Source organism: Trachymyrmex septentrionalis, unplaced genomic scaffold (genome assembly GCF_001594115.1).
Source record: "Trachymyrmex septentrionalis isolate Tsep2-gDNA-1 unplaced genomic scaffold, Tsep1.0 scaffold60, whole genome shotgun sequence".
Taxonomy (NCBI): domain Eukaryota; kingdom Metazoa; phylum Arthropoda; class Insecta; order Hymenoptera; family Formicidae; genus Trachymyrmex; species Trachymyrmex septentrionalis.
The window spans coordinates 287,349-313,990 of NW_017305779.1; the positions used below are offsets into that span (position 1 = coordinate 287,349).

At 32.4% G+C, this 26,642-nt stretch overlaps 1 protein-coding gene across 2 annotated transcripts in view; it reads left to right on the forward strand.

The window, feature by feature from the left end:
* LOC108752683 (protein eva-1 homolog C) overlaps positions 1-26,642 on the forward strand; it is a 178,750-nt gene that overhangs the window by 91,708 nt on the left and 60,400 nt on the right. For both annotated transcript variants that reach the window (XM_018493712.1, XM_018493713.1), the window contains exons 2-3: positions 16,351-16,568; positions 24,324-24,462. In XM_018493712.1, the coding sequence (XP_018349214.1) occupies positions 16,351-16,568; positions 24,324-24,462 (357 nt within the window). The remainder of the gene's footprint in view (positions 1-16,350; positions 16,569-24,323; positions 24,463-26,642) is intronic.

Genomic DNA, 26,642 nt, shown 5'->3' on the forward strand with positions numbered 1-26,642 from the left:
TGTGTGTGTGTGTGTGTGTGTATGTGTGTGTGTATTAAATATTAACGATTCGCGTGTCTCAATGACGCAAATTGTTTAGCTTCGTCGCAAATGATACTCCTTAGAGGACGTACAAGTAAGCATCATTCCTTAAACAAAAGGCGGATAACTGTATGTTTTTCATCATGCTTCTTATTTAAGCAGAACAATTATGTTTGTTCATGAATTCGATTGTTTGCTGTTTATATTCGGAGTGAAACTTGTATATATGAATAAGCAAGTGCATGAATAATGTCAATACAATTTTATATAAAATACAATAATTCTTGAGTACATTATTGTGATATCATAATGAAACGTGACTGTTTATTTATTTTTACTGATGGAAGATATATGTGATATGCTGTAATATCATCGTATAATCGATATTTACATCGTATGAAAAATCGCCGGCGGAACTCGCCAGATATTCGATTTCAGTTTTACTAGACCGCAGTAAAATGTTCGGCGTTCGTCGGCCTCTTCGTTCGCGAGTCGTTTCACGTTCCGCTATGCACGATTCCGCGTTGAGGAGAAATCGTAAATTGTTCGTGCGCAGTACAAAACGATCGATTTTTCCGCGCGGTCGATCCAAATTCAAGAGCGCGCGATAATTCAGTTTCTACCGGCTGGAGATCGAGCACTTCGCCGATCTATTTCTACGTGTAAAAATGGAGAAGGCAAAAAGATCCAGCTGAACGCGCTCAACCGAGACGACCGCGCCGAAAACTCTGTAGCGTAATAATCGAACGCCGATAGCGATCTACGGATCGTTTCCGAGCTTCGCGAAAATTTTCCGCGCATCGTTCCGGATGTGAGCGCTTCTGGGTTGGTTGGCTGCCATTAAGTCGAGCGCATGCGGCTCCCGGCCCGGAAGCCGACCCGGACAACCGCCAACTTTGCGCCACAAAGTCGACGACTGAGCAAATATTATACGTTGTTCGTTCTCGATTCCTGCGTCACGTATTACGATCAAATCATGTTCGCCAATGACGTATATCCGACAGCAGTCGTTACCATCGTAACTTATACAATTCTTTTCTTTTCTTACCTGTCGATAAAACACAAGTAATAAGATACAAATTTATTTCAAAAAATAAATATTAATAATAGGAAAAAGGCAATTGAAAGCACAACGCAGTCGATAATACCGTAAATTACAATAATATTTTAAAATGTATTCACTTCATATCTCTTACAACTTTGCGTTACCATTTCTTTTTCTTATTAAAATCCACGCTCGAACGTTTCGGTCTCAATTTATTTTATGATTTAGATTTTCATCTTATAAACAGTTTTATCGTAACGAAGTTATTTATCTTATCGTTAATATCGCGGGTAAATATATAAAAAATCATAATCATCGATTAAGATACTCTGTTGCTTGAATTTGAAGCAAAACCTGCTTTTAACCAATTTTATCGGTAATTTTCAAAGCGCATTTTAACAGTCTTTTGTGAACTCTTCTCAAAGATAAAGCTTCAAAAGGGATTTGCTAATTTCTAAAAGCTTTCTACGGTGCACGACGTAAGCCTGATCAAAGCTTTTACGATTTTGAGTTCTCCCGACATTTTAGTGTCGTGGTTGCTCGATGCACCGTCGCATGAATATTTTAGGGCTCCCTTCGATCTACGGTAAACTAAAGTAAACTAAGTATATAGTAAACGTTTCATGTTGCAGTGTTGGAAGTTTGATTAACGTGATCGCATAATATTGCTTAAGCCAGATTAATACCTACAATCATGATTTGAATGCGCGAAACTCTTAACGATTTATCGAAAACTTCGTATCTTTGTAATTTTTAATTAATTTATTATTATTTATTACTTAATAATTTGATTTTGACTTTGATTATGAAATTTATAATATTGTTACAATCATTATCTTATAAGATACAGAATTAAATTATGTAAATCAATCAGTTATATACCTAACTAAATAGTTGAAAATAATGTTATCTGTTGTATTCTTAACTTAAAATGATATAATTATTTTTTTTTATGAAACTATTTTATGAAATAATTATACATACAATATATTTTTACTGCAAGATAACAATATTTATTGTATTAAGTAATTATTTTATTATGTAATTATTAATTATTCTTTTACTTTGTATTAAGTAATTATTGTTATTTTAATTTTAAAATTTAACCAAATTATGTTCTACCTAATAATTACATGAAAATTTAATATTATTACGCAAAGAAGTAATAGATCAATGTGTAAAATGCGCGAAAACATAATGGTCGTATTTTCACGAAAGTAATCGCGCGTGCCGGAGAAAAATAACCTTTTCCGTTTACCCTCCACGATCTGAGTTTGCAGTTTTTCAACATCCCCATTTCTGTTTTCCAGGCTTGATTACGTTCCTACCGACCATGCAAACTATTACAGTTAGTTGGTCTGACAAAGAACCTGATGGATTGTGCGTAATTAGAATTACAGCAATTGTTCAGAAAAGAGAAAATTAGATGGAAGGGCGTGATTAGCCTTCTATCTAACTCGCAGTACTTTGAAAAATCATCTGCTTAAAGTTGACTACATAGTGCAGAATTTCGAATATTCTTTTTAGTTCTGTTTATTTTATCTCTTCTTTTCACATTTTTCCACTCTTTTTCATTTTTGCTGTTTCATTTTGAATTTCAATGTTTAATGTACTAAACACAGGTTATGAAAAGCATAAGAGAAACGGAAGCTATTGAAAAGTAAAAGGAATATAATATTTAATTTAAATAATATTTCAATGTTCATAAGACAATTATTTGTACGGCAAACACAACGTATAAAAATAAACTCGAAAAATGAGTGCAAATGAGAACACATTAATTATTATAACACATTGGTCTTTGCGTAACGTAAATTTTTCATCCTATCTGCTATGTAAATTTCTTCGAGTTTGTTATCGCGAGACGTCCGACTTTGCGTCCATTCCCTCGTCGGCTTTCCTCACTTTCCGTCACTTCGATTTCTCTTTTCTTTTCATTCTACAGAGTTTGAGCTTTTAATGTACCAGGCGACTCGAATAGATGGCATACGAAGCCACTTCGTCGTAAATACAGCGAGCGACGTAGTTTCCATGAGAACGACCGGTAGTGCTTCTCGCTTTAACAATCGCGGCAGCACTTTGTCTCAAGTACCGCAGGAAAACTACATACGGGCACACTCGATTCGAAACAATTCGACTTTGACCTCCGTCGAATTGCAAGTTGCAAGCTCATCGAAAAGAATAAACTGCTAGCGAAGATGCGTTAAAGAATAGTCGCGATTAACGGTAAAGTTAAAGCTGGAATAGTGTCAAAAGACTAATTAAAGAGACCCACCTTACTAAGTATTTTGTTTTTCACACTGTCTTGGAAAGAGTAAACCATTGAAGAATTTTAGTACACAAACTCGATATAGTGAGAATTAACGGGTGTTACTGGAATAGGACGTAGTGTGATAACTCTCATTTAAGTATAATGTTTGTTAATCTTCTACTTAACGGTTTACCCATGAAACTTTGCATAGATTTAGGTGAAAATTTCTTTGATTAATTTACCTATGAATAATGTAACATGTTATCTAAAATTATTACGAATATTATTAATAATTTAATAATAATATATTAATGCATTAACATTTGTGTCAAACTATGTGCATACGTATTTACATTCAAGTAACAATATATAGTTTTAGTTTATTGTATGCATAATAAATATAAATATTATGTATATATGTACGCAATATGCTTTCCACAGTTTGATTATTATTGAGTAAATGTTACGAAATTAATATAGAAATTTTCAATAAGCAATTTACGTCTTGGCTTTTTTATCTCAGCCGGTTAAAAATTTGTTACAATTTAACATTCATTCTAAAAATTGCATTTTATTGCTACGAATATAATTTATTTTAGATTGAGAATCCATACACTTGTGATAATATTATCTCAGGCTTCGTACTCCGAAATCATTATTAATGACTCCGTAGGCTTCGTTAGGGGTTTTTTACATATCACGAAGAGCGAAAATAGCGCAAGAGAGCAATATCCGCGGTATTCGTGTATGCCATGCTCGTGCACATTTTAATGAGCTTATATGATAAAAAAAAGGTCACGATATATATACATCGAATTAGTGACAAGCTGAAGGTTCATGTTATTTTCAATTCTCTCGAGAGAAGCTCTAAAAGCCTTTTTGTTTCCGACGAATAATTGATCGTATATTGATCGTCGTTAAGAGGGGTATTAGAAAAACGAATGCAAAGTGAATGAAAGACATGGAACAGCTTACACGAGTCCATTCAGAATACGTCAAAAAGAATAAACCTTGTACCGACCAGAAAGTAAAGCGACGCTCTTATGTCGAAGCGTATTTCTCTTTGTAAGTGGACGGGAAGTGCCTTCTGCAGCGGACTCTCTTCGTGCGAATCGGTTCTTCTTGTCGCTGAGAAATACTGTGCATCGTAATACTCAGAAAGCCGCGTTCCATCGTGAGAATGTTATTTCAAATCGAAAATGTCAACGCCATATCGGTCGCGCCGATTTTTACGCTTCTTGTATCAGATAGAGTAGGAAGATTTCTGCAGAGTTCTTCTTAGTGTCACGGCTGTGCATTTTTCCGCACAAAGAGATACACTTTTATCTACTGGAAGCATATATGTAAATAAGTCCACGTGTCTCCTATTTTATACTTTACATTTTTCCCCACTATATCTTTGAGACATGAAATTGGACATTTTAGTAATGATATTCATATTTATATATGCTTTGGATTTATATATATATATATATATTTTTTTTTTAAACAAAATATATACAATATAAAAATTGTATACACAAGAATTCTTATATATTCTTAATGAAAATAAGAATATTAATTTCTCTATATAAAAACATTAATGTCTTAAATTTCTATTATATCCTACATCTTTCCCATATCTTTCCTTCTTATATTCATTGTTGAATACGTTTTTGTAATATAATTTGCTTATATTATATTCAAATAGTACAATTTTGTAATATTAATTATTAAAAATTATACTACTTGAACACGTTCTTAAGTAATATAATTTTTTTAAATATTTACTAAACTTATTAGTATGGAAAGATCCAACTCTATTATAAAGCACGCTCGATTTAAAAAATTGGATGCGATTATTCGAGATGTTTCCTGTTTACCATCTTATACAGATGTTCGTATATTATATATAAAACATAGTATAAAGAAATTACCATTTTTATCTTCTTAACGTTCTGAAGTGTTATACTAGCTATAACAAATTCTCTTTGATATTTTCTTCTTTTAAAGAAGCGAAAAGATTTTGACAGAGCTGTAAGCATCTTTTTCCGTATACTTCTCCATAAAACATATTTACCTTTTCCAATATGATGCTTTCAGCGAAATGCGTCTAATGTCAGTCGCAGACGCATTACTTGGGTAATATGCTGTTGAGATGAATCAGCACGCGATTCCCAAATAAACTAAATAAAAAGATATTACATACTCCAGTTTTAGTTTAGAACTGTGTTTTAACCTACAAATAATCGACTCGCAGTTTGCTTAAACTGGAAATTGTAAAACTCACCAAAATATTATTACACACCAAGACTGTTTTGACCAAATATAGCCTTTCGCTCATTCATTTTCAATAAAACGAAATTAAATAGAAATTCTTATACCGTTGGATTCTGTGAAATATAATTTCTTTTTTTACTGAGGTATAAATATCATAATTTATGTATTAATATAACTGTAATATATATTAATTACTCTTAATGACAAGTTACATAATATTTATCGTATATATATTTCTATACATCTTTTATATAAATTTATAATTTATTGTAAATAACAATTAGATATTAATAAAATAATAATTATTTAATAACGTAATTGTAACGTAATTATATATTTAATATTAAATTTTTACTTTAGTATATAATATGTAATTATTTCTGTATAACTTCATGATATTACGATACTTAAGAGAGTAGATTCTGAAAACTTGCTTACTGTTTGTACTAATAGAATAAAAATAATATAATAGAGTTTTTAAATAATACTTATTTTTATTGCTATGGTTTTGGAAAGGCCCTTCTATATAATGAATATTTACTTTTCTAAGTATTAGAGTAACTTTTATAACAATTCCGTTATGTACAGGTGTTTCCTATTTTCTCTGTGGAAGTCTTTTCTTTAATCATTTCTCATTCACTTTGAACTTTGCATATTTTTACAATTTTTTTTCTTTCTTTTCAAAATTTCATTTTATTTGTTATATTCGCAATCAAAAATGCGTAAAGGAAAAAGAAATAGGTACGTAACAGGGCTTAATCTCATAAATACGAGCGTGAGTTCGTCTTTTACCGAAGTTACCGAAAAATAGAAAGCATAATTTAGAAGATTTAACGATGCATTTTCATGTGAGTGTTCCACATTGTTGCGCATTGCGTTTTTTTGACATGTTTCACGTTTCTGGACGCGATGAAACATGGTGCAATGCTCGTACCTCTGTTTAATCCATCCGGACGGCATGTTTTCTCTCGCGCGCAGGAAAATTGAGCCACGCGCGAGGGGAAATCATTGACGTGAACGTCGAGAGAAATTACTTCCGTGCCGCCAACGCGTGAAATGACGAAGGAAACGAGTTCGCTGATCGACGCTTCGCGTCGCGGTTGCCAATAAAAATAGAATACTGCTTTTTGCTGCGTTTAAGCGCGATTAATAACGGTCACACACGCACTCAACGTATAGTCCTGATTAAACCCGTTGGGAAAAATATCGTTAGCCGGCGGATAATAAGCGATAACAATTTGCGCGACAGGTCGAGTCTATCAATTTTAAATGCGGTCTGCTGCTGACGAGAGAATGGCCGTGCCGACAATTGCGCAGCAATTAATTAATCTTCAGACAGATATGTGAATAATGGGTTATATCGAATGTATAATTCGCGATTAGAATCTGGTAAAATATATCGATAACTGATTTTCCTGTAGATTAATTCGGTAAATGAATTGATAATAGTTGATTTTACATATGTTGGTATACATGATAGACCGCATTTTGACAACATTCTGTTCTAGTATACATATATAGTATTACACATATTGGAATAATTATGAGAAAGCAATTTGTTAACTTAAAGCAATAGTTGTATTGCAAATAAGAAACAACAAAATTATTTACAATCTAATAGTTACATTTTTATTAACAGAAGTTCATTGAAATTTTGATTTTAACATTAAAATTATTTTAATTATTTATTGTACTAAAAAACAACATCGAATTCATAAAACTGTAATAATTTACGCATTTAACGTAATTGAATGAACGTATGATTTTTAAAAGAGTTTTCTAGTATTATGAAATTTTATATTTATCTAAAATTACATTTACGAACTTAATATCTTGTAAACATGATGAATTTCTTTGTGAGAAAAATGTGTCATTAATTTTTTATTATACACATTCAATTAATATTTAAACTTGCATGTTAATTTCCTGCAATAATATTATAATAAGAGAAATTAAATTAACGGCCTGATATCCGAGCGCACTCATATCCCTCGATGCGTTATTATGCCCGGCTGGAAAATATCTATTAACCTCGGCTATAGATAATGATCAATAACAATTTATACGCGCGTTGTCCCGACATATCAGCTTAAAACTCATGCTGTCGATAAAGTGCGTTTATATATAGACGTCTATTTTCAATTAGTTCGCAAATTTGCGCGCGCTCACGTTTCTCTTCCGTGCGATCGGCTTACTATTTTTTCGTTAGTGTCGCAGTCATTTAACGGTATATCGCGTTACAGATATGCGTTGCAACATAAATGCACTTGTCCATTGAAAATACAAAAGTACAGATTGGCGGGAATACAGTAAATATCGTCGGGAATGTTGTCAATGCTAGCTCGGTCGCACATTACGTTTTCATCGAGAATATTCATTAATTCCTGACAACGTATGGTCGATAATCAGTAATCATATGCACGTATCTCCTCTCCGACAATTTGAATTTAGTAATGCGTCATCTTGCATTTTAAGTACCTCACATACAGACGCGCGTAAAACGCTTCGGCAAAATCCATTAATACATTTTTTTTACTTGATTATTGCATTGGCAAAACGGAACGTCCAGTTGTCGTGAATATTAATTATTCTCTAGTGATATCAGATTTTCAAGCAGAACATTGCTGTACAATACACACTTATTATTAATTATGCAAGAATTATGATCCCAGACAACAAAAAGTGTCAAATCAGGTCATAAAACATTTCTTGCATCTAAAAGATTACTTAAAGGTGTCTTTCTTGTGTCGTAATTTTAGACTTTGTGTTGTCTGAAATGCATAAAGTATCTGAAAATACGCTTAAATATAATTGAACAAAATTGTAGCCAACACTCAATACTTTTTGTTCTGAACGTATAAAAAAGAACTACGCTTTTAGTGAAGAATTGTATTACAATAGTTTTCTAACGTAAATTTTCTTTTGGCTACACAGAGAAAAAAGTTTGGATGTATTTAACGTTATATTAACGTATAAATCTTAGTGAAACGGGTACTTACAAAAAGTGAGATGGTTTCGTCACCTTTTAAATTTATTGAACAATAGAGAACATCGGTAACAAGTCATACGTTGTATTTTAGATGTATAATTACTTGACATAATAGACAATTATCCATTTTCCTGTTTGTTATTACGCAAAAAAAATTGCCGTAAATCTAAGCTCAATTTTACACTAAATAAAACTGTTAAAACCGTTTTCTTTGTATCTTGGATTTCTCGAATGGTTGAAATTACTTAATTATTTACACATGAAAAGACTGTTAACTGCAATAGTATGCAGTTTGATCTCTTCAGGTTTAAGCTTTTTTGAATCGCATTTCAAAATTCAATTCGTTTTCTGTTCACGTTCTAGTTATTTTTAAAGCCACTCGTGGCTGTCGTTTAATGTAAAAAGTACAAAAAGTCTGAGTGGTCGCACTTATATAATAATAAAAAGAAACAGAGAGGGGAAGACAGGAAATGACTACAATGCTCTAGATGGTTGAGTTCTGAAAAGTTGGCATCATTTCCAGATTTTAGTTGTTCCACAGAAACGAACGGGTACGAGGCGAATTTTGTACAAGTTACTTCGTAAGCAGTTCAGACTGCACGTCTTCCGGTTTTCGTAACGATGAAACCATCAGAACGGACATCGTATCTAGCTACAAATCTCAACTAGCAATTGGCTCTTTTATAATCTTTATTTATCGGTACAGTTATTATTGACAGTTTAGTTTATTTATACGAAAGTATTATAATTTTGTTAAATGAAATTATTTATGATATATACATATATATCAAGATGAATTTTACATCTTAAATAATACAATTTAATACGAGATTTTTTTACATGTATGTATTTCATATACGTTTTTTCGATGATTTACATAAAGAATTTGTAAAAAAAAAAGTACAATGGAAATTATATTTTTTTGAAGTTTTATGAAATATTATAATCAAAAGAGTTTATTGTTTTGTAAAATCCAATAGTATAATTGGGGCGCAGTTTATACATATAAACTAGAAGATATTTAAAATTTACATATAAATATTGTTAGACACTAAGAGAGTTTGTCTAATTTTTTATATTGGTTCCTCTTTATTTATTTATTTAACTTATTATTTTATATTACGCAATAATGATAATTATACTAAAAGCAAAATATGTAGTATAATGTCAATAAATAGGCACTATTCTACTTATTAATTTATTATATTTATTAACAAGTTTAAATATGCAGTTGTATATTTGATATTTAGATTGTATAATTAACTTTTGCAGATGAGTATCTGTGATACATGTTTGTCAGATGCTGCAGTCCTTTGTTAATTTAATGTGAAATTAATCTTAAACGTTATATCATAAATGTTATATTTTATGTGGTTTCGTAAACGCACATTAACGTTCAATTAGATTCAAGAGAAGTTCTAGCGAGTGAGTAGTAGCTGCAAAACGTAACCGTTGGCGTATGTCGTGCAAGTTATAATTTAATTAGTACAACAATTAAAATCGAAATGGACGTTACTGTAATAATAGTTTCAAACGGAACAGTAAAACGAGATATTGCTGGAAATATCGTTTACAATTAATAATGATAAAGACGTTTCATGTTACGCTCTTCTCTTAAAACATTTTATAATTTTTATCGGATAGCGCTACAGCTTGGTAATATAATATGCTTTTATTACATTAATATTTATACATGTTTGTTTATTTAAATTATTTGCATTATTAATGTTTTTAAAAGATGTATAAGAAGAAAAATATCAAAAAGTTTTCCATTTTTCTTAGTGAAAATGAATTAGTTTTTAACATATTTCATTATCTTATATTTTAGCAAGACTTTAACCATAATTTTTATAATTGTACGCGATGTTGCGAAACTAGTACGGTCATTATTCTCGAACTTCCTTGCTGGACTCCTATGTTTACATTGTATCCATAGTATCCGTTCGGATCAACGATACTTTAATCCTCTAGTAAGCTTCGTTTCAAGGAACCTTAAACCTTGGATTAGCCGGACGAATTAAGTCGAAATATCTCTACGTGCACGTTCGATTTGGGTTAATCTTTCATCGCGAAATATTTCAAAGTTGCAGTTAAAATAAGAACTTATCGGATCAAAACTTCTGTAATCTCTTTACAATAAGAGATGTAGCATCATCACATATTTAATTCTAGATTACGAAAGTGTCGTAAAAATTATAATCTTAAAATAAAAAATTCTTAAAAATTCGATAGTTATTTACCGCGCACGAGTAGCTCTTCCCCACATAATATTAACATTAATATTAATATTAATATTGCACATAATGTCAACGTTTGATTGTGTTCCTTAATTGTTTCAATTATTTTTTAAACTGTAGTTCTTTCAAAGTATAATTGTTCCAAAGATTTGTCAATAAAAATATTATTTCTTTAAGTTACACAGGGGTTTTTTTAGTAATAAATTTTACGAAATAAGGTAATAATGTAATTCACAATGAAGTGTTGTAGTCTAGAATTAATGTATCAAGTAAAACAATATACGACTAGCTCTATTATTTCCATTATATTATATTTAAATTTGATTCGAAAATTTTAGACAATTTTGTAATTATACATTACTATTCATATTCACAATAACGTATAATAATATATAGTAACATAACATATTTTACATTTACAGTAACGTATAACAAAATAACATATATAACTAATTAATTAAATATATTGTACATTGTGAATAGTCACAAGATTGGAAAGGTAATAGGAATCATATGGTAAAACAACATGCCTAAAGTGAGAACGGACGTGCCATTCATGTCAAGCTGTATATTTACAAGCTGTTTTCCAGCTTTTGTCCTCTTGTCTTTTCGATTCGATACACGATATACGATCCACCCGATAAATGGACCTTTTAAATAATGTGTTCCCCGCGGAAGTCGCGCTCGTAAGGTAGCGACTGAATAAACATTCGAATTCACAGTCCTACTTCCGCTTTCATGTTCATCCGTTACCAGAACAACAATTTACTTCCGCAGCTGTGAGTTATTTTACAGCTTGTCGCCATAAAAGTGTGAGCACGATGTCCGTGTAAGTGGAAGACAGGATAAGAGCGAAATTGAACGCTTTGAGAAAGAACATTCGATAAAAAGAAAGAATCGTCTTAAGCACAGCTGCTGTTTTTTTTAAATATATATAAAGAAAGAAGTGTTTTTATCAAAAGTTTGCAATAATTGCACAAAATAATTTTTTATTATTATACAATATAAATCGTGTCATCTTTTTTCGTGAAGTCCTTTTTTAGATGATATTTAAATAATTTTAATTATTCAAGATAGAAGAAATTAATAACACCTAATTATAACTAAATTGTTATCTATTGAAATTGTCTATTAAAATGTAACAAATTTTATGATATACAGATATTGTTAACAGACAACATTTTCATAATGAAGTTTTATAATGAAAATACAGATTATTAATTGTAAAATATTAACGTGTAAAGAACACGTTTTGCTGAAGAAATCTAAAATTTTAGCTAGATGCAAATCTAAAAATAATTTTGTTTGAACAGTCAAAATAATTATGTAGGACACTTAAACTAATTGTTAAAACTTTTAACAGCATTGTCATCAAAATTGTAGCTACATAATTATTTTGATGATCTAAAATTATTTTCAGATTTATATCTAGCTAAATTTTTAAATACTTTAGTAAAACTGTTTTTTCCAGAGATTACACTCGGGATACGTGTATAGCAGGATACAATGAATTTGCATTATATGTATGATACAACACTATATATATATATTTTTTTTTTAATATTAATTCTATTTTATAATACATAAGCTTTTTTTACCAATGATCTCGCTCTTTATAAAATATGTAAAATATGTATGTATTTTTTGGAACTTTGTAAAACTACTAATTAACCTATGTTAATTTGCAATATTTTTAATGTTGATGTGTTTATGTGCGTGTTTATCGTATTATTCGTATCTAAAATGCAATAATAATACGTAAATGTCATTAAGCTTGATTAATCCGCGATATCCCGTGTTTAATTCCCGTACGAGCTCTCATAATTATTATAAAAGATAAATCAGAATACGGTGTTGTTCGAGACTGTCGTTAACCTAGTTTCGGTAATAAGAGTATGTTTCACGTAGAATTTTTATAAACCTTTTTTTTAGTCGTCTACCAGCATGTACATGCGCAGCAATGAATAGACGTTGATTGAGTGTAGAATAACGAGTAGCTGAGAAAATAGAGTATCCGAAAATAGTAGTGATATTCCCGGTTCTTGAAATAAAGAAAAATGACATGATAAAAGTGGAACAAAATCTTTCTTCATATTACATATATAATAAATATCGCTATTTATACTGATAGTAATAATTCCAGATTTTAAACAAATAGAATAATATAAATAATTTATAAACGCGAAATATGTATAATAAAATATATATGACTATGTATTTTTAAAATCAGGAACATAAATACAACATATTTTTTGGATCTTTGTGACGTGAAAAAATATATTTTTTATAACGATTTAACGGTTTGACGTGAAAAAATGTTTTTTATAACGATTTAAAGGCTAAATAACCAAAAAGTGTGATGTAAATACCATAACAAATAAATATTATAAGAGAACTGTTGCAGAATTATTTCAAAATTTTTATCGTATCATCCAATATTTCTCAAAGTTTATGTTCTTTTTGCAATGGCGACATGCACAGATGGCGACAAAGTGATTATTTCAATAGATACAGGAACGGAAGAGAGCATCGATATTCTGCATACATAAGAATGAGAAGAATGGAAGGGATAGAGAGAGATAGGGAAATAGAGAAAGAGATCACGCAGAGAAGTTACTCGATTAAATCTAATCGAATTGCGATACGCGAAATTTTACACATTCTTTACCGGTGAATTGTGTATGCGCATTCTTCACCTTTAGAGATCAAGGGGCATATCGAATTGCTTGGTCATTCCAATCACGTAGTCGAGTTACAGCGGTCCCCCGAAGATCCCAAGTAGCTGCTAGCGCAGTTCAGCACTTTACAGTTTGCATGCTCGCAGTCGTTGATTTACGAACGTGCGCGGAGAGGGCCACGGAATGTAATAGCGGACCTAGGTTTGTTATTGCCGCTGCAACAATCGTTTGTATGCATTACTCTTTGTGCTCGGCTTTATGCATATAATCTAGAACCTGGGACGAAGACGGTCGTTATCAAGACAATGTAGCGACCATGTCGAGAAGCACTCTAGTTCTCAACGTTGCTATGTCACGACATTATTGCGAATCTTGTCGATGGAAAAAGCAACGAATTAGTTCAGAATTACACAATGTCACAGAGTATACAGTATTACTGGTTGACATAATTTAAATATATTTTACGATACGGTTACAACAATGATTTAATAATCGTATATTTTATTTTTTCACAGCTTATGCGTTGTATTATAATAATGAACAGTTCAAGAAATATATAGTACAATATAATATTCACTTTTGTATGTAAGATAATTGTTTTAATATTTTAGATAGTAATATCAAGTTTATTTTCTGGTACTTTAAATTTAGTTGCTATAAAGTTTATATTAAATGTTTTCAAATAATTATATTTAATATATCATTTATTGTTTGAACAATAATCTTTAATCTTAAGAATAAGGAATTAATCTTATTTTAAAATAAATCAAGGAATACAGTTTTTGATGAAAAAGAATACAAGATAAAGTATACGTAATGTGGCAATAAAATTCGCTGAATATTATGAGAAAATAAACACCATTTAATGAATATATAATACAAATAACCTTCATTGTCCTTTAAAGTAATTCTTCCCTCGAGGCAATAAACTTCTGACTACGTTCGTACAGTTTGCGGAAACTCTGTGAAAAGGCATTTTTTAATATCGCCTTAAATCTTGTACACTATCCTGTCCGAAATATTTATAAGTCGAGTTCATTGCCTTCTCTAGGGAAGAAAGAGAAATCTGCTGGGACAAAATTCGGAGAGTAGGGAGAATGCAAATAACTCAAAATGATAACGTAACGCTGACTCAAAAATTGCCGTACAGAATCGATGAACGTGAATATAACAATAAGACTTAAGGCAATATCCAAAAATGATTTTTTACAGAATTTCCGCAAGCTGTACGAACTGCTGCGAGCTGTGGAATAGTATTTACAGATAAAAATGGTATATTGCCTCTAGAGCAGGTTACTTTAAAGGACAATAATGATCATTGTATATTAATTAAATGGTATTTAATGATTTTTTTCTTATAACATTCATCGAACTTTATTGCCACTTTATGTATTATATATTCAAAAGATACCGTTGAAATATCGTGTCTTATTCAAAATCTTCAGGAGTATTTAATATTTGCGAAAGACAGCGCAACAGTACTCGTAATATAATTGCGGGCATATTCGAATAATCAACATGATTTCGATCTCCTTTGGTTCTACAAATTTACTCAATAAAATTGGGAAGCGTATCTCCTATGCTTTACCGCCGCGTTACCACGAGCGCCTCGTCGCAGGAGAAACGACCAATATCGAGTCAGACAGATGTTCCTTCGTCGCCGCGTGAATTATCGACTCGTTCCTCCGTGCGCAATTCCTTCTGCCGGAGTTAGGAAATATTGAAAAATTTGCATATTCTGCATCTCGTACGTGACTGCTCACGACATAACTAACAAGCTTCTCATCTGTTTTACTTTTCATATTTCTCATCGGGACGATGCAACGACGGCCTGCATTCATCCATGGGCTGTTTGGTGGCGGTGGTGACAACACTCTACTACGGTGATGGTGACATATTAACACATTGGTGATGGTGACACATACATTGACATATTTACTTAATTTATCTTGCGCTTGCTTGAAAATTTTGCTTGAAAATTTGTGCATTGAAAATATCGCATCTATACATTGAAAATGCTATATTAATGTTGTTTGTTGGCACTATATTATCTTATTATTTATTCACACATGTTCTAACGCTTGAATTAATCAATTTATAATGAAATGGATATTGCCACATTTCATCACGCATTATCTCACATACTGACTATTAACATATATATTTGCGTGCATGCATGAGTGTGTGTGTGTGTGTGTGTGGGGTGTGTATATACATATATATGTATACGCTGCTACAATCGCTTCACTATTTCCTCGAAAACTTCTACGACCGTACCGTCCTTTATTGGATGCCACTCGCGAAATTATCGCGCGAATCTGCATTTACACGCTGGTACCGTCTGCGGTTCCGTCCGCAAACTCCATCGTCACGAACGATCTCCGCGTTAAATTCCGCAAATGTCGACTGCTTCCCGCTATGTTGAACCGCGTATCGTGTGTAAACGAAACGACGTCGCTTTCGCGGGCGAATTTGTGCCATTGATACATCCGTTCCCACTCCATCGCCAACCAATCCTGGCTGATCGACTCGTTAATTACTCTCAATCCCTTTAAATTGATCACTGTTGTGGTGACGATGCCATTACGGCTCATCGATCGATCTTCGATATGCGACCGCTTACATTTCTTCTTTTGTTCTTCTATAATTTACGTGTGGCTTGAACCTCTTTTATCTACTTTTCATATTGCACCTTTCTGCGACATCTTTATTTAATATTTCGTTTTTATCCGTTTATAAATTGATTATTATCGATTATAACATTGATATAATTTTACTTTATTTATTTGATTTTTATATCATTATCGATTGATTCGTTAATCTTATTTTATGTCGCTTGCGTCGTGCGGTTTTTCTATTTTAATTGATAGCCCTGTTGTCAGGCACCCTGAAGACCTATCAACGTGCGGCTTGCGACGAGGAAACAATGACGTTAAAATGTCCGCCTGGTACAACCATCCTTGTCGAACACGCTCAATATGGAAGAACGGGAATGCACGGCATCAGCAAATGCAACTCGTCCGTTCCTCTGATGATCACGGCGGACAAACCAACGAATCACACATGCATCTGGCCGCAATCAGTGCAGGTATGTGCCAATGAAATTTTCCTATTTTGAACAGGTAAATGTCGATTGAGCGAAGCGGCAGCATATGTGGTTTTTTCAAGTTTATTGCAAATTGTTGCTGCGTGGACATATTGATCGATTTAATTGACTTAGAATCTAATTGAACGTAAAAATCAAATACAACATTTTATGAATTAAAGTTTACGAGAAAGTTAAACATTTTTTGGAAATATTATTTTTCATTATTACTACCAAACAATTAATTTTTCTTTCTCATTAAAAATCTTTTTTTTTTGTTTCTTAAAAATAATTAAAATCTTTTGAGGCTGATTGGTAATAGCACAGTATGGCATGCTAATAAGATATTATAGCTTTTCTTTTAAAATAATAATTAGAAATTTTATATATTAGAAGTAATATTGAATTTTATTATGTATAAGTTGATATTGAATTATGCCAAGGTTGAAATGCGGCGAACGCTTTTAATGCGATATTCTTTTTATCATAAGTTAAAAGGTTGATCACATAGGTATTTCTAGTGTAATGGCATAGCGCTCGAACGTCACAAATTTGCTAAACTTGGTAAGACACGATTCCATTTTCTTGTGAAAGTTTAATATTTGGACGTACTTTAAATTCCGATTATCTTCCGATTCTGCCTCTTCAGCTCCCGAAAGGAAGTTGGCGAGTACAAACTCCGTTCAATCTGAGCAGCCTAAATTCGTGAGTTCTGAAGAATTCGAACGTCGATCAAATGTAGGATGTGTCATCTCCGTTTCATAACATCTACGACATTTCGTAATATCACGATTGCTCGATCTAACCTGATACATACGAAAAGAACGGTTCTCTGGAGTATTTCAATATTAAATATAGATCTGAAAATAATTTTGTTAGAATCAGCAAAATAATTATGTAGGACTTTCAAACTGATTGTTTGGGTGTCAAAACTTTTTGCAACTTTTTGCTCATCATGCTTGAGTTTCGTAAAATCTACATTATTTCGCTGGACAACAAAATTATTTTCAGATCTATTTAAATTTTTAGATACTTCCAAATTGTTCTTTTGTGTACCTGATTGTGAGAGAGATTTTACGCCGTTATTCACGCCTGTTCCATTTCTGACAACACTTTCATTTCTCTATCTCTCCACTTCGAAACTTTATTCAATGGTTTACATTTATTAGCTCTTCGTGAACTCCTCAATTCTAATCTGGAACAGGATGATATATTCATCCCACTTTCATCTTCTTCTAGTTCTATCCCGTGTGAGTACCGAACTGGAAAGAATCGTAAAGTGAACCCCACCTCTTTTAGGGTTAACCTTCGTTCGCTTCAAGCATCGTAAACCTCGCTCAAATGTATGAACTCGTGTCTGAATCAGAGTGCTATCGTTCTTGTCTATTGGATGATTTTACACATGCACGAGATCGAGATTGTCACAATACTCACAATTTTTCTTATCACGATCATTTTTGTCAGTTTTTTCATTTACACGAAAAAAAAAGACAATAAAGAATGTCTCTATATTAATATCAAATTGTATGGAAAGAACAATTTTGCTAAAATATCTAAAAATTTAACTAAATACAAATCCGGAAATAATTTTTTTGGATTATTAAAATAATTTTGTAGAAATTTTAAGCATAATATGAGCCATGTTATTATAGAAATATTTTAATATTTTAGCAATCAATTTGAGTGCCCATCATAATTATTTTGATGGTACATAATAAATGATACTAACAAAATTATTTTTAGATATGTATAGCTAAAATTTTAGTTATTTCAGCAAAACTGTTCCTTCCGTGTGAATATTTAAACGTAAAAACCTCTAACATTCCGAATTCTCGCCTTTGACTTTATTTTTCGTTCCTTGTGATTTTTCAAAATTGTCGAGTGAGTTCGATTTAAACAAGCTAAAGGAAGAAGCTTCGTCAAAGGCGACGCAAACAGATGTACTCAGATGTAACTGTAAATATCATCAAAGGAGCTTTCGCAAAGTTTTCGCGAGAATGGTAATCGAGCAAGTCAAGAAGTTGAGAGAAAAGCATCAGTGTGTACGATTTATTCTCTCAACAGGAATGCAGCAGCGGGAAGAAACTCCGCGAGAAAATTCCGTGGAGAATGCACCCGCACGAAAACTTGTTTTCTTTGAACTTAATTCACTGGCAATTATGGATCTCGCGCGGGAGCGGGTAAAGAGATACATCCCGCGTTGGTCTAAAATCTTAGTTGGTGAAATAATGGTAACTGACCTGAAAACGGCACCTCTGTGTTTCGTGAAGCATGCAACTGACAAATTCGTTTGAGGTCGCGCGGGCTAAAGACAAGAGAGAGAAAATGGCACGATGATATAACGAGATTGTGACGAAATGATGACGAATATAAAGGTTTCCTTAGAATGTACGTTTTTAGTCTTCTTTTTTCGATATTAAATTATTTATTTATGAAAGTTACGATTTAAATGTATAAAAGCGGAAATCGAATACAAGATTAGTAACAATCTTTTACGTTACAAATTTTTTACGGTACTATCTTGCTCGTCTTAACTGAAACTTGCTTTATAATCAAACTTGGTATTAAAGACATATATGCGAAAAAAATTGCATTGCTGAAATATCTAAAAATTTAACTAGATACATATCTGAAAACAATTTTGTTGTGCCTTTAAAAAGAACTAAGTAGAACTCTCAAGCATGATTAATGTTGCAAAAAGTTTTGACATTCTAGCAACCAGTTTGAATTTTATATAATTACTTTGATAGTCAAACGAAATTATTTTTAGATCTGTATCTAGCTAAATTTTAGATATTTTAACGAAATCGTTCTTTCCGTGTATAATAAAACAAGTTTTAGATTTATGTTAACGTCACTGAGCAATGCGGTCTTCGGAAAGATCAAGCGTCTCTTGGTAATTCAGAATGGTCTCCGGTTCTATTCTCTCGAAAAAAGCGGTGTTATTCGCACGATATTGCAATATAATAACTTACCTTTGGTATACAATAAAAATCTTCGCCGGTATCCATCCGGTTTGTGGTTTTCGCGAGAGTCCGCGTATCGATTTCATATTTCATATTCCACCGACCGAGGAAGGAACCATTGTACGTATGATCCCACCAGAATGCGAAAATGGAGTAACTCTTTTATTTCGTCGACGATCTTATCCTCTTCTGCAGATCTTGCTTTTCACAAGATTTACGCTTTCTCTTGCACATTGCGCGATATTTTTTAGCTACTGGATATACGATTCGCTCGACGACGCTTACTTTCCTTAACATATAAATTTTATAAAATACTAAAATTTGCCGTTTTTCTTATGTGTACAAATGTACGTGTGATATATTATCACCGGAATTCTGCTAAGAAATAGAGTCTTTGTTAATCCTTTTACAAAAGATCGAACCATAAAACAGTGATAGGTAGTTTTATGACGTACACGATAATCCGCCTTACCTCAATGACTATCCGTAATGTTTTCTACGGGATTTATAGCGCTTTTGAATCTTTTCTACAGGCAGATTGTAACGTATACTACAGAGAAACCAATGATGGTCGATAGTTCAACGGGCCAAACACCGTGGAAGAATTTTCTTCCTGAACGATTTATTTGGTCTCTCAACAAAAGGTCGTCGACTCATAAAACAAGTTCATAGTGAAGTGTGCTTATAATCTATTTACTATGTTCTCATATTGGATCAACTTACGATTATAGTTAACTCTGAACAATTTATGGAGTTTTAAAATACTTTCATCATTTATATTGCTTTTGATTTTAGATAGTTATAAAATTTAAATATTTTCATAGATTGAACATAAAATTCAATAAATAGAAATTCAAACGATTGCAAATCGTAAAAACTATGTACTCATATATTTAAAATAAATAATACATCTATTAACACAAAATCTACTGATGTATTATTTCGTTAGAACGCGTATAGAACGCTCCCCTTTAAATGTCATAAAGGGAAATTAATAGTGATATAAGTTTTTCTATATAATAGAAGAAGTAATTGAAGTATATTCTCAAATTGTGACCTTTTTCTTTGTATCGACTTTTCTATTTCATCTAAAATGTTGGATGTAAAAAAATGAGAATATTCCATAATATACCTTTAATTCTTGTTAGTACAGTCTATATTCCGATATATATTATACTTACCATAAAAGAATTGACGGTATGATTGGTTCGAGATCATTCGCGAGAAGGCGATCGCTCGAGCTATTGGCTTCCAATACACGAGAAATTTCTGGCCACCCCTGATGACGCTTCTGTTTTCACGACAGAAGCATTTCCGGTATGACTTCGCGTGAACGAATCAGCGCGGAGCGGCGGTACTTTTCTCGGGTACAAGTTGCATGGGAATTTTCGACTGGAAAGCCGTATTCCTGAATGAAGGCGTATTCCCTGTAGAACCATAAGGAGAGTTCGACTCGAAAGTGGCTCCGTGCCTCGCCAAGCGATTCGAATCTCGCGAAAGAGCTTTTCCGCGCGAGTGCTTACCCTCTGCGCAACTTCTCAGCGACATACGTCGCTGCTTCCATAAAGAGGTAGGAATTTAAAGTCGCGGCTTGCCGGAATAAAAGCGACGGGTGCGCTCGTGTGCATCCGTAGACGCGTTCTTCGCGTGGAACGTATGTAAATCACGAACTGAAAGGAAGATTGAGACTGAAGTGGATGTACAAATATCGATAACGAGGATTCGCGAGGAAATATTTACGCATAAACGAGCCGATATTACAAAACGAGTAAACTTAAACGAATTTATAATTGAATAAAGGGAGATAGATCGAGATTGATTGAGGGACTAAGGGAACTAGAACCAGTCGTTTTACAGCTTTGTTAGGAGATCGAGCGTCTGTGTATCTATATAAGATTGAGATCCGATATGCTGATATCCTTCAGTTTATAGCTCGATTTTATCGTCCGAGGATTTACGTTGGTTTCGTGGCACTTTGTATATTTAGTTCACTTTACTTTGAGCCGAAGCTCTTATTCTTGTCGCGCATCGATATATAAGTAATATCCGAGATGCGCGAATAACGAGCGAGAGTATCTCCTGAAATATATTGAGGGCTTCGTATATTGCTAATCGTGTTGCTTTAAATTGAAGTAGCTCAACTAATATCAAAGCGATGGTCCTACTTGCGCTGAGATTGGTTTGTTAGTTTACGATATCGGGTCCTGATACAACAGCAAGAGAAACGTAGCGGTTTAAGCGGAATTACGCGTCCTGACTTTGGCCCCTGGGGCGAAGTCGCTCGATGGAACGGTAAACGTTTACTTATAGTGACGGACGACATGGAAACGGTCAGAATGTATCGACGCACGTGGAAAATCGATTTCTCCCACGGGAACCTTCGCCACGTATACGTGAAATGCAGGAGAATGGCCCAAGACGGAAACTTCGAGAGCCGATAATTAGATGGATATCGTATATACGCGAGAACACATACGCGATCGAGTCGCATACGAGAATCTCAACGTGAATGTGTCGGTAGCAGGTTGAAACCTGGGAACGTAATTTCCACATTTCCCACGCTGGGTCTTCTGTCTTCCTTCACTTTCCCACGAGATATTATAACTATTACAATGAACATTTTTTTCCACATTTCTATGAGTGAGTTCATTGATTTTTAATTATTACATATGTGACACGAGGTGCAGGGTGAATTTAATCAGGAATAAAAAATATATTGAAATGCAGTAGAAATATCTTTTATTAACATAAATTTAAAATTAAAAACGTGAAAAGAAATAATTAATCGATTTGGCTAAGATTTTTTAAAACTAAAATAACCTCAAAGTCAATTTGCGATTTATATTCTTATTTTCGTCTTTTACTCGTATATGACATGGACTGTTATTGACATTACGCGTTTTCCCGACTAAAATTACTACTCAGTTCATTAAGATGCTTCTCATATAACGCGATTAAATTGCATTTAACGTAATCAAGGCAATGTAACTCGAGCCTTTGCATGTAATTAGCCGATTGAAAATGGAATCCTTGGAATTTTCAGCGATGTGCGAATATCACCAGGCGTTATCGGATAACCAATGACTCCTCAGGAACGTGAAACTCGAAAGGATGATTTCCCGTGATGATGTTACTCGCTTTCGACAGCTAATGCTTTTATACTACTCAAGTGGAAATTTTCTTAATTAAAAAACCATATATCTTTTTTCGCTTTATGCACTCGTTCACTATTTTATCTCTTCCGTTCTATCTTCCGCGAAATCCAATCGTTGCAGTTCCGGATAACGTTGAAAACGCATTTCCGTGGAAGTTGGGACATAGTTTTTACTTCACTTTTTGTCAAAAGGTTATAACCGCTTGTTACAACTTTAACTCTTACGTAACCTTTATTTTAATATTTTTTATTCATTTATGAATGTTTGCGATTTATCCTTTATAATATAATGTTTATGGAATGAGTTAAAAATTTAATAATTAAATAAAGATTTTTAGTATTGAAAAATTTAATCTTAAAAATTTAAATCATAATAAATGACATTAGAGCGATATATGAATAACACATCTAAGTAGAAAAATACCTTATTCGCTATGAGCTAGATTAGTGTTTAATAATATTTTGGTATGAATTTAAATATCACCAATTCGGTAAATATACCAGTGCATACCGATTTAATTTTTAATTTTGAAATGCAATCCTAAACTGAAACTGAGATAGTAATATCTCATATTAAATCAACAGGCAATTTAAGAACATTGATGCTAATCAATATCATTATTCTTAAATTAGTAGAGGATTTATTGCGAAAAATGTCATCTCAAAGTTTAAATCTGGATTTCTCATTCCATGACGAGCATCTTTATTATACCAATTCGATCACTGTGGTATATGGTAATATTTAAAAATTTAAATGTTTTTATTTATATCTTTATGAACAGCTCATCGCTCATTTTATCGATTTATTCTCGCAAATATTGGCACATGGCATACGATTTTGTTATGCAGGTCGACCTCAACGATATTAGTTTTACTTTGTCCGACAGCTTTTCATGAAAAAAGCAAAAATAATCTCATTTCAAAATCAAACTCGTCGGTGAAAACGCTTGGCTGCAAAATTATGTCTTTATTTCATGCAAAAGCTAACTGGTTTAGTTTGAAGTTGTCACAGTTTGTCTACCGTCTTTGATATGCTTTTTTTATCCAGATGAATACCTTTTATATCAATTGCAATAATCGCGGCAAAAGATTTCTCTGTAATTTTAGTCTTCAAAGCGGCATCAAACTAGATTGTTCTATTGCATTGCAGTTTGTTCATGTTATTATATTAATTTCTGTTGGATTTCTTCTTTTTTGCATCAATGATCTGTGCATAATTGCTTAATGATTTTGATATATATTTGCATTACTTATTTTTAAAAATTTTAAAAGATTTTAATTACTTTTGCTTTTTCTAAGTACTTTAATTATGATTTTAACAAATAATCCAACACATAGTTTGATATGAAATGATATATATAATATTTATTATGATATATATTAGTGTTACCTTCGCGATTTATCTTTAAAAGATAATTTTCTTTATTTTATGACACATTTTTTTGCCTGACAGTTAAATTAAATATACGTATAGGATATTACTTTTGTAATGAATTACGTTAAAAGGTAAAATTGCAACATTTCTTAACAGCGCGAATTGGTGCTCGAAAGAAATCAGAAAAGATATAAAGGGATACCGTTTGTAATTCTTATCGATTCTGATCGCAAAGTGAACGGATCTTCTCATTGACGCGTTAGCACTCACTGTTGCAGATGGTGGTTGGAGTTTGTCAAAAAAAGCGGCAGTGCAAGTTCAACACTGATCCGAAGACTTTCCAAGGTGATCCCTGTCCTGGATTACGGAAGTACATCGAGGTCGCCTACAAATGCCGTCCCTGTAAGTACCCTCATCCATATACATGCAGATACACTCACACGTACGTCCGCACGGATGCATGCGCGAACGTGCGCGAACAGATGTGAGATCGAGTTGTACCTTCAAGAGAGAGAAAAGGAATCGTTTTTCTCCGAGACATCCGATTCCTTTTTATGCGAACATCGAGCGTTAGGTTGGTTCGCCGCTCGCATAAGAACCGGTGATATCGATGAAATTCCTTGCGCGACACGCACGACGGCGGGAGGCTCGCGGAGAAATTCCCAGGTGCGACGTGATCCGGCAAATTCCGATCGATTCCGGTGGCTGCGGGAATATTTACTGCGGGTGAAAACGTAATTTTGCGATTATTCTGAGACCGAATTGAAATCGAAGTTTAGCTATAAAAATAATATAACTTGCTATTAGGATTTTATTTTGTTAACGAGTGCCTTAATTTTATGGCGAATAGGAAGAAAGACTTAAAAATAAAACCAATGATTAATTATTTATCAATTAATAGAAGTCTTCGTTAAAAAAAATATTCAATTATTTGACTTTAAACTACAATAATTAACATTTATATGTTATTAATATAAATTGTAATATAGTCAATTAACAAAAAATAAATTATAGTTAAACAAAAAATAAAATCACCTTACTGTGCGGAATTCGCTGCAATACGGGCGTTTAAAGTCAATTTTCTTTGAATAAAAAGCTTCTGTAATTAATAAATAATTATCGGCTTTACTTAATCGCTCAGAATTATAGTAGAAACCATATAATATATAGTTTCTTGTTTAATAAATCACAATTACTAGGAAAAAAAGCGGAACATTTGTAATTATGGTATTATTAAAAATTCGCTAATATGATGACAAATACAGAGTCGAAATATACGTTTGTTTAATGTTTAAATAATTTGTTGCGCGACTTAAGATTTATGTCATTAAATTAAACAATTATTTTCATTGAATTTGCGCATTGATTTCTGCGCTGATTTCTATTGCCTCATTACTGTTTATTATTTGTTTGGCTTTATTTAATTTTTCCTGTATAAGTATTCACAATTCTCTCATTCTCTCCTACATCAAAATTATTGAAAACATATTAATGGTATTTATTTTAAATAGCATGTGCGGTCTATGGTCACATGTTATAGTATGACATTAAGCATATATCAATGGATTGCGAGAAATGTGAGGTTATCACTACAATATAATACTGTAATATTGTTTGCATTTACTCTGTTCGCAATTCCCTCATTCTCCCCTACTCTTATTATTCTACATAATTAAATAGATAATTAAAAATAAAGTATTAAAAAATAGGAATGTTTAATTGAATTTATTTATTTTAAATGAATTAGCGATAATTTAAGTAAGTCAAAACAGGACTCTCAATATTAAAATGATAAAATTATGTGACATTAAGGCAAATAGGAGTCTACGAGTAAGATTACGTAAACATTATAAAACATTATAAAAAGTGAATATAACATCATAAAAAATTAACTATTGATAGACTAAGACAATATTTATTCAAATCATATTACATGTTTTGGCTACAAGTTTGAAACATGTAATGCGATTTGATTAAATATTGTTTTAGTCTATTAACAGTAAATTTTTTATTATATTATATACTCACTTTAGTTTTATAATATTTATGTAATCTTATTCGTGAACTCCTATTTGCCTTGATGTCACACAATTTTATTATTTTAGCAATAATTTATTTGTTTCTTTCGAAGAACAAATTTTAATACTTCTGCTTTAGACATCAAAAGTTTATAAATTTTTTCTTTGTATTACATATATATGGAATTTTACTGCATTTACTATACTAAGCTTAGCATGAGTAACAAAAATCATGCGTTTAAACAGTTATATCAGAGATCTATACATACGCATCCACGTAGAGCAATGAAGACAACCTGTTGCAGTAACAAGCTTCAAGTCATTTTTGCTACGGAGTATAGCAAATACTCCATCGCGGCGCGTTTTACATTCTGTAAGTCCGCACTGGTTCCTGCAGCTCGTGCTCAAGCCACAGTCATCTCATTGTTTACTGCGCACACGGTAAATCCAAGTGTTTTTTCGGAGCATTGCTGGCGTTAAATCACTCTCCAGAACAAAGGTATGTCAGTTTCGCACGTTGAAAAAGGTTACCAGCAGAACATAAGTGCAAGAAACCTAGTTTCG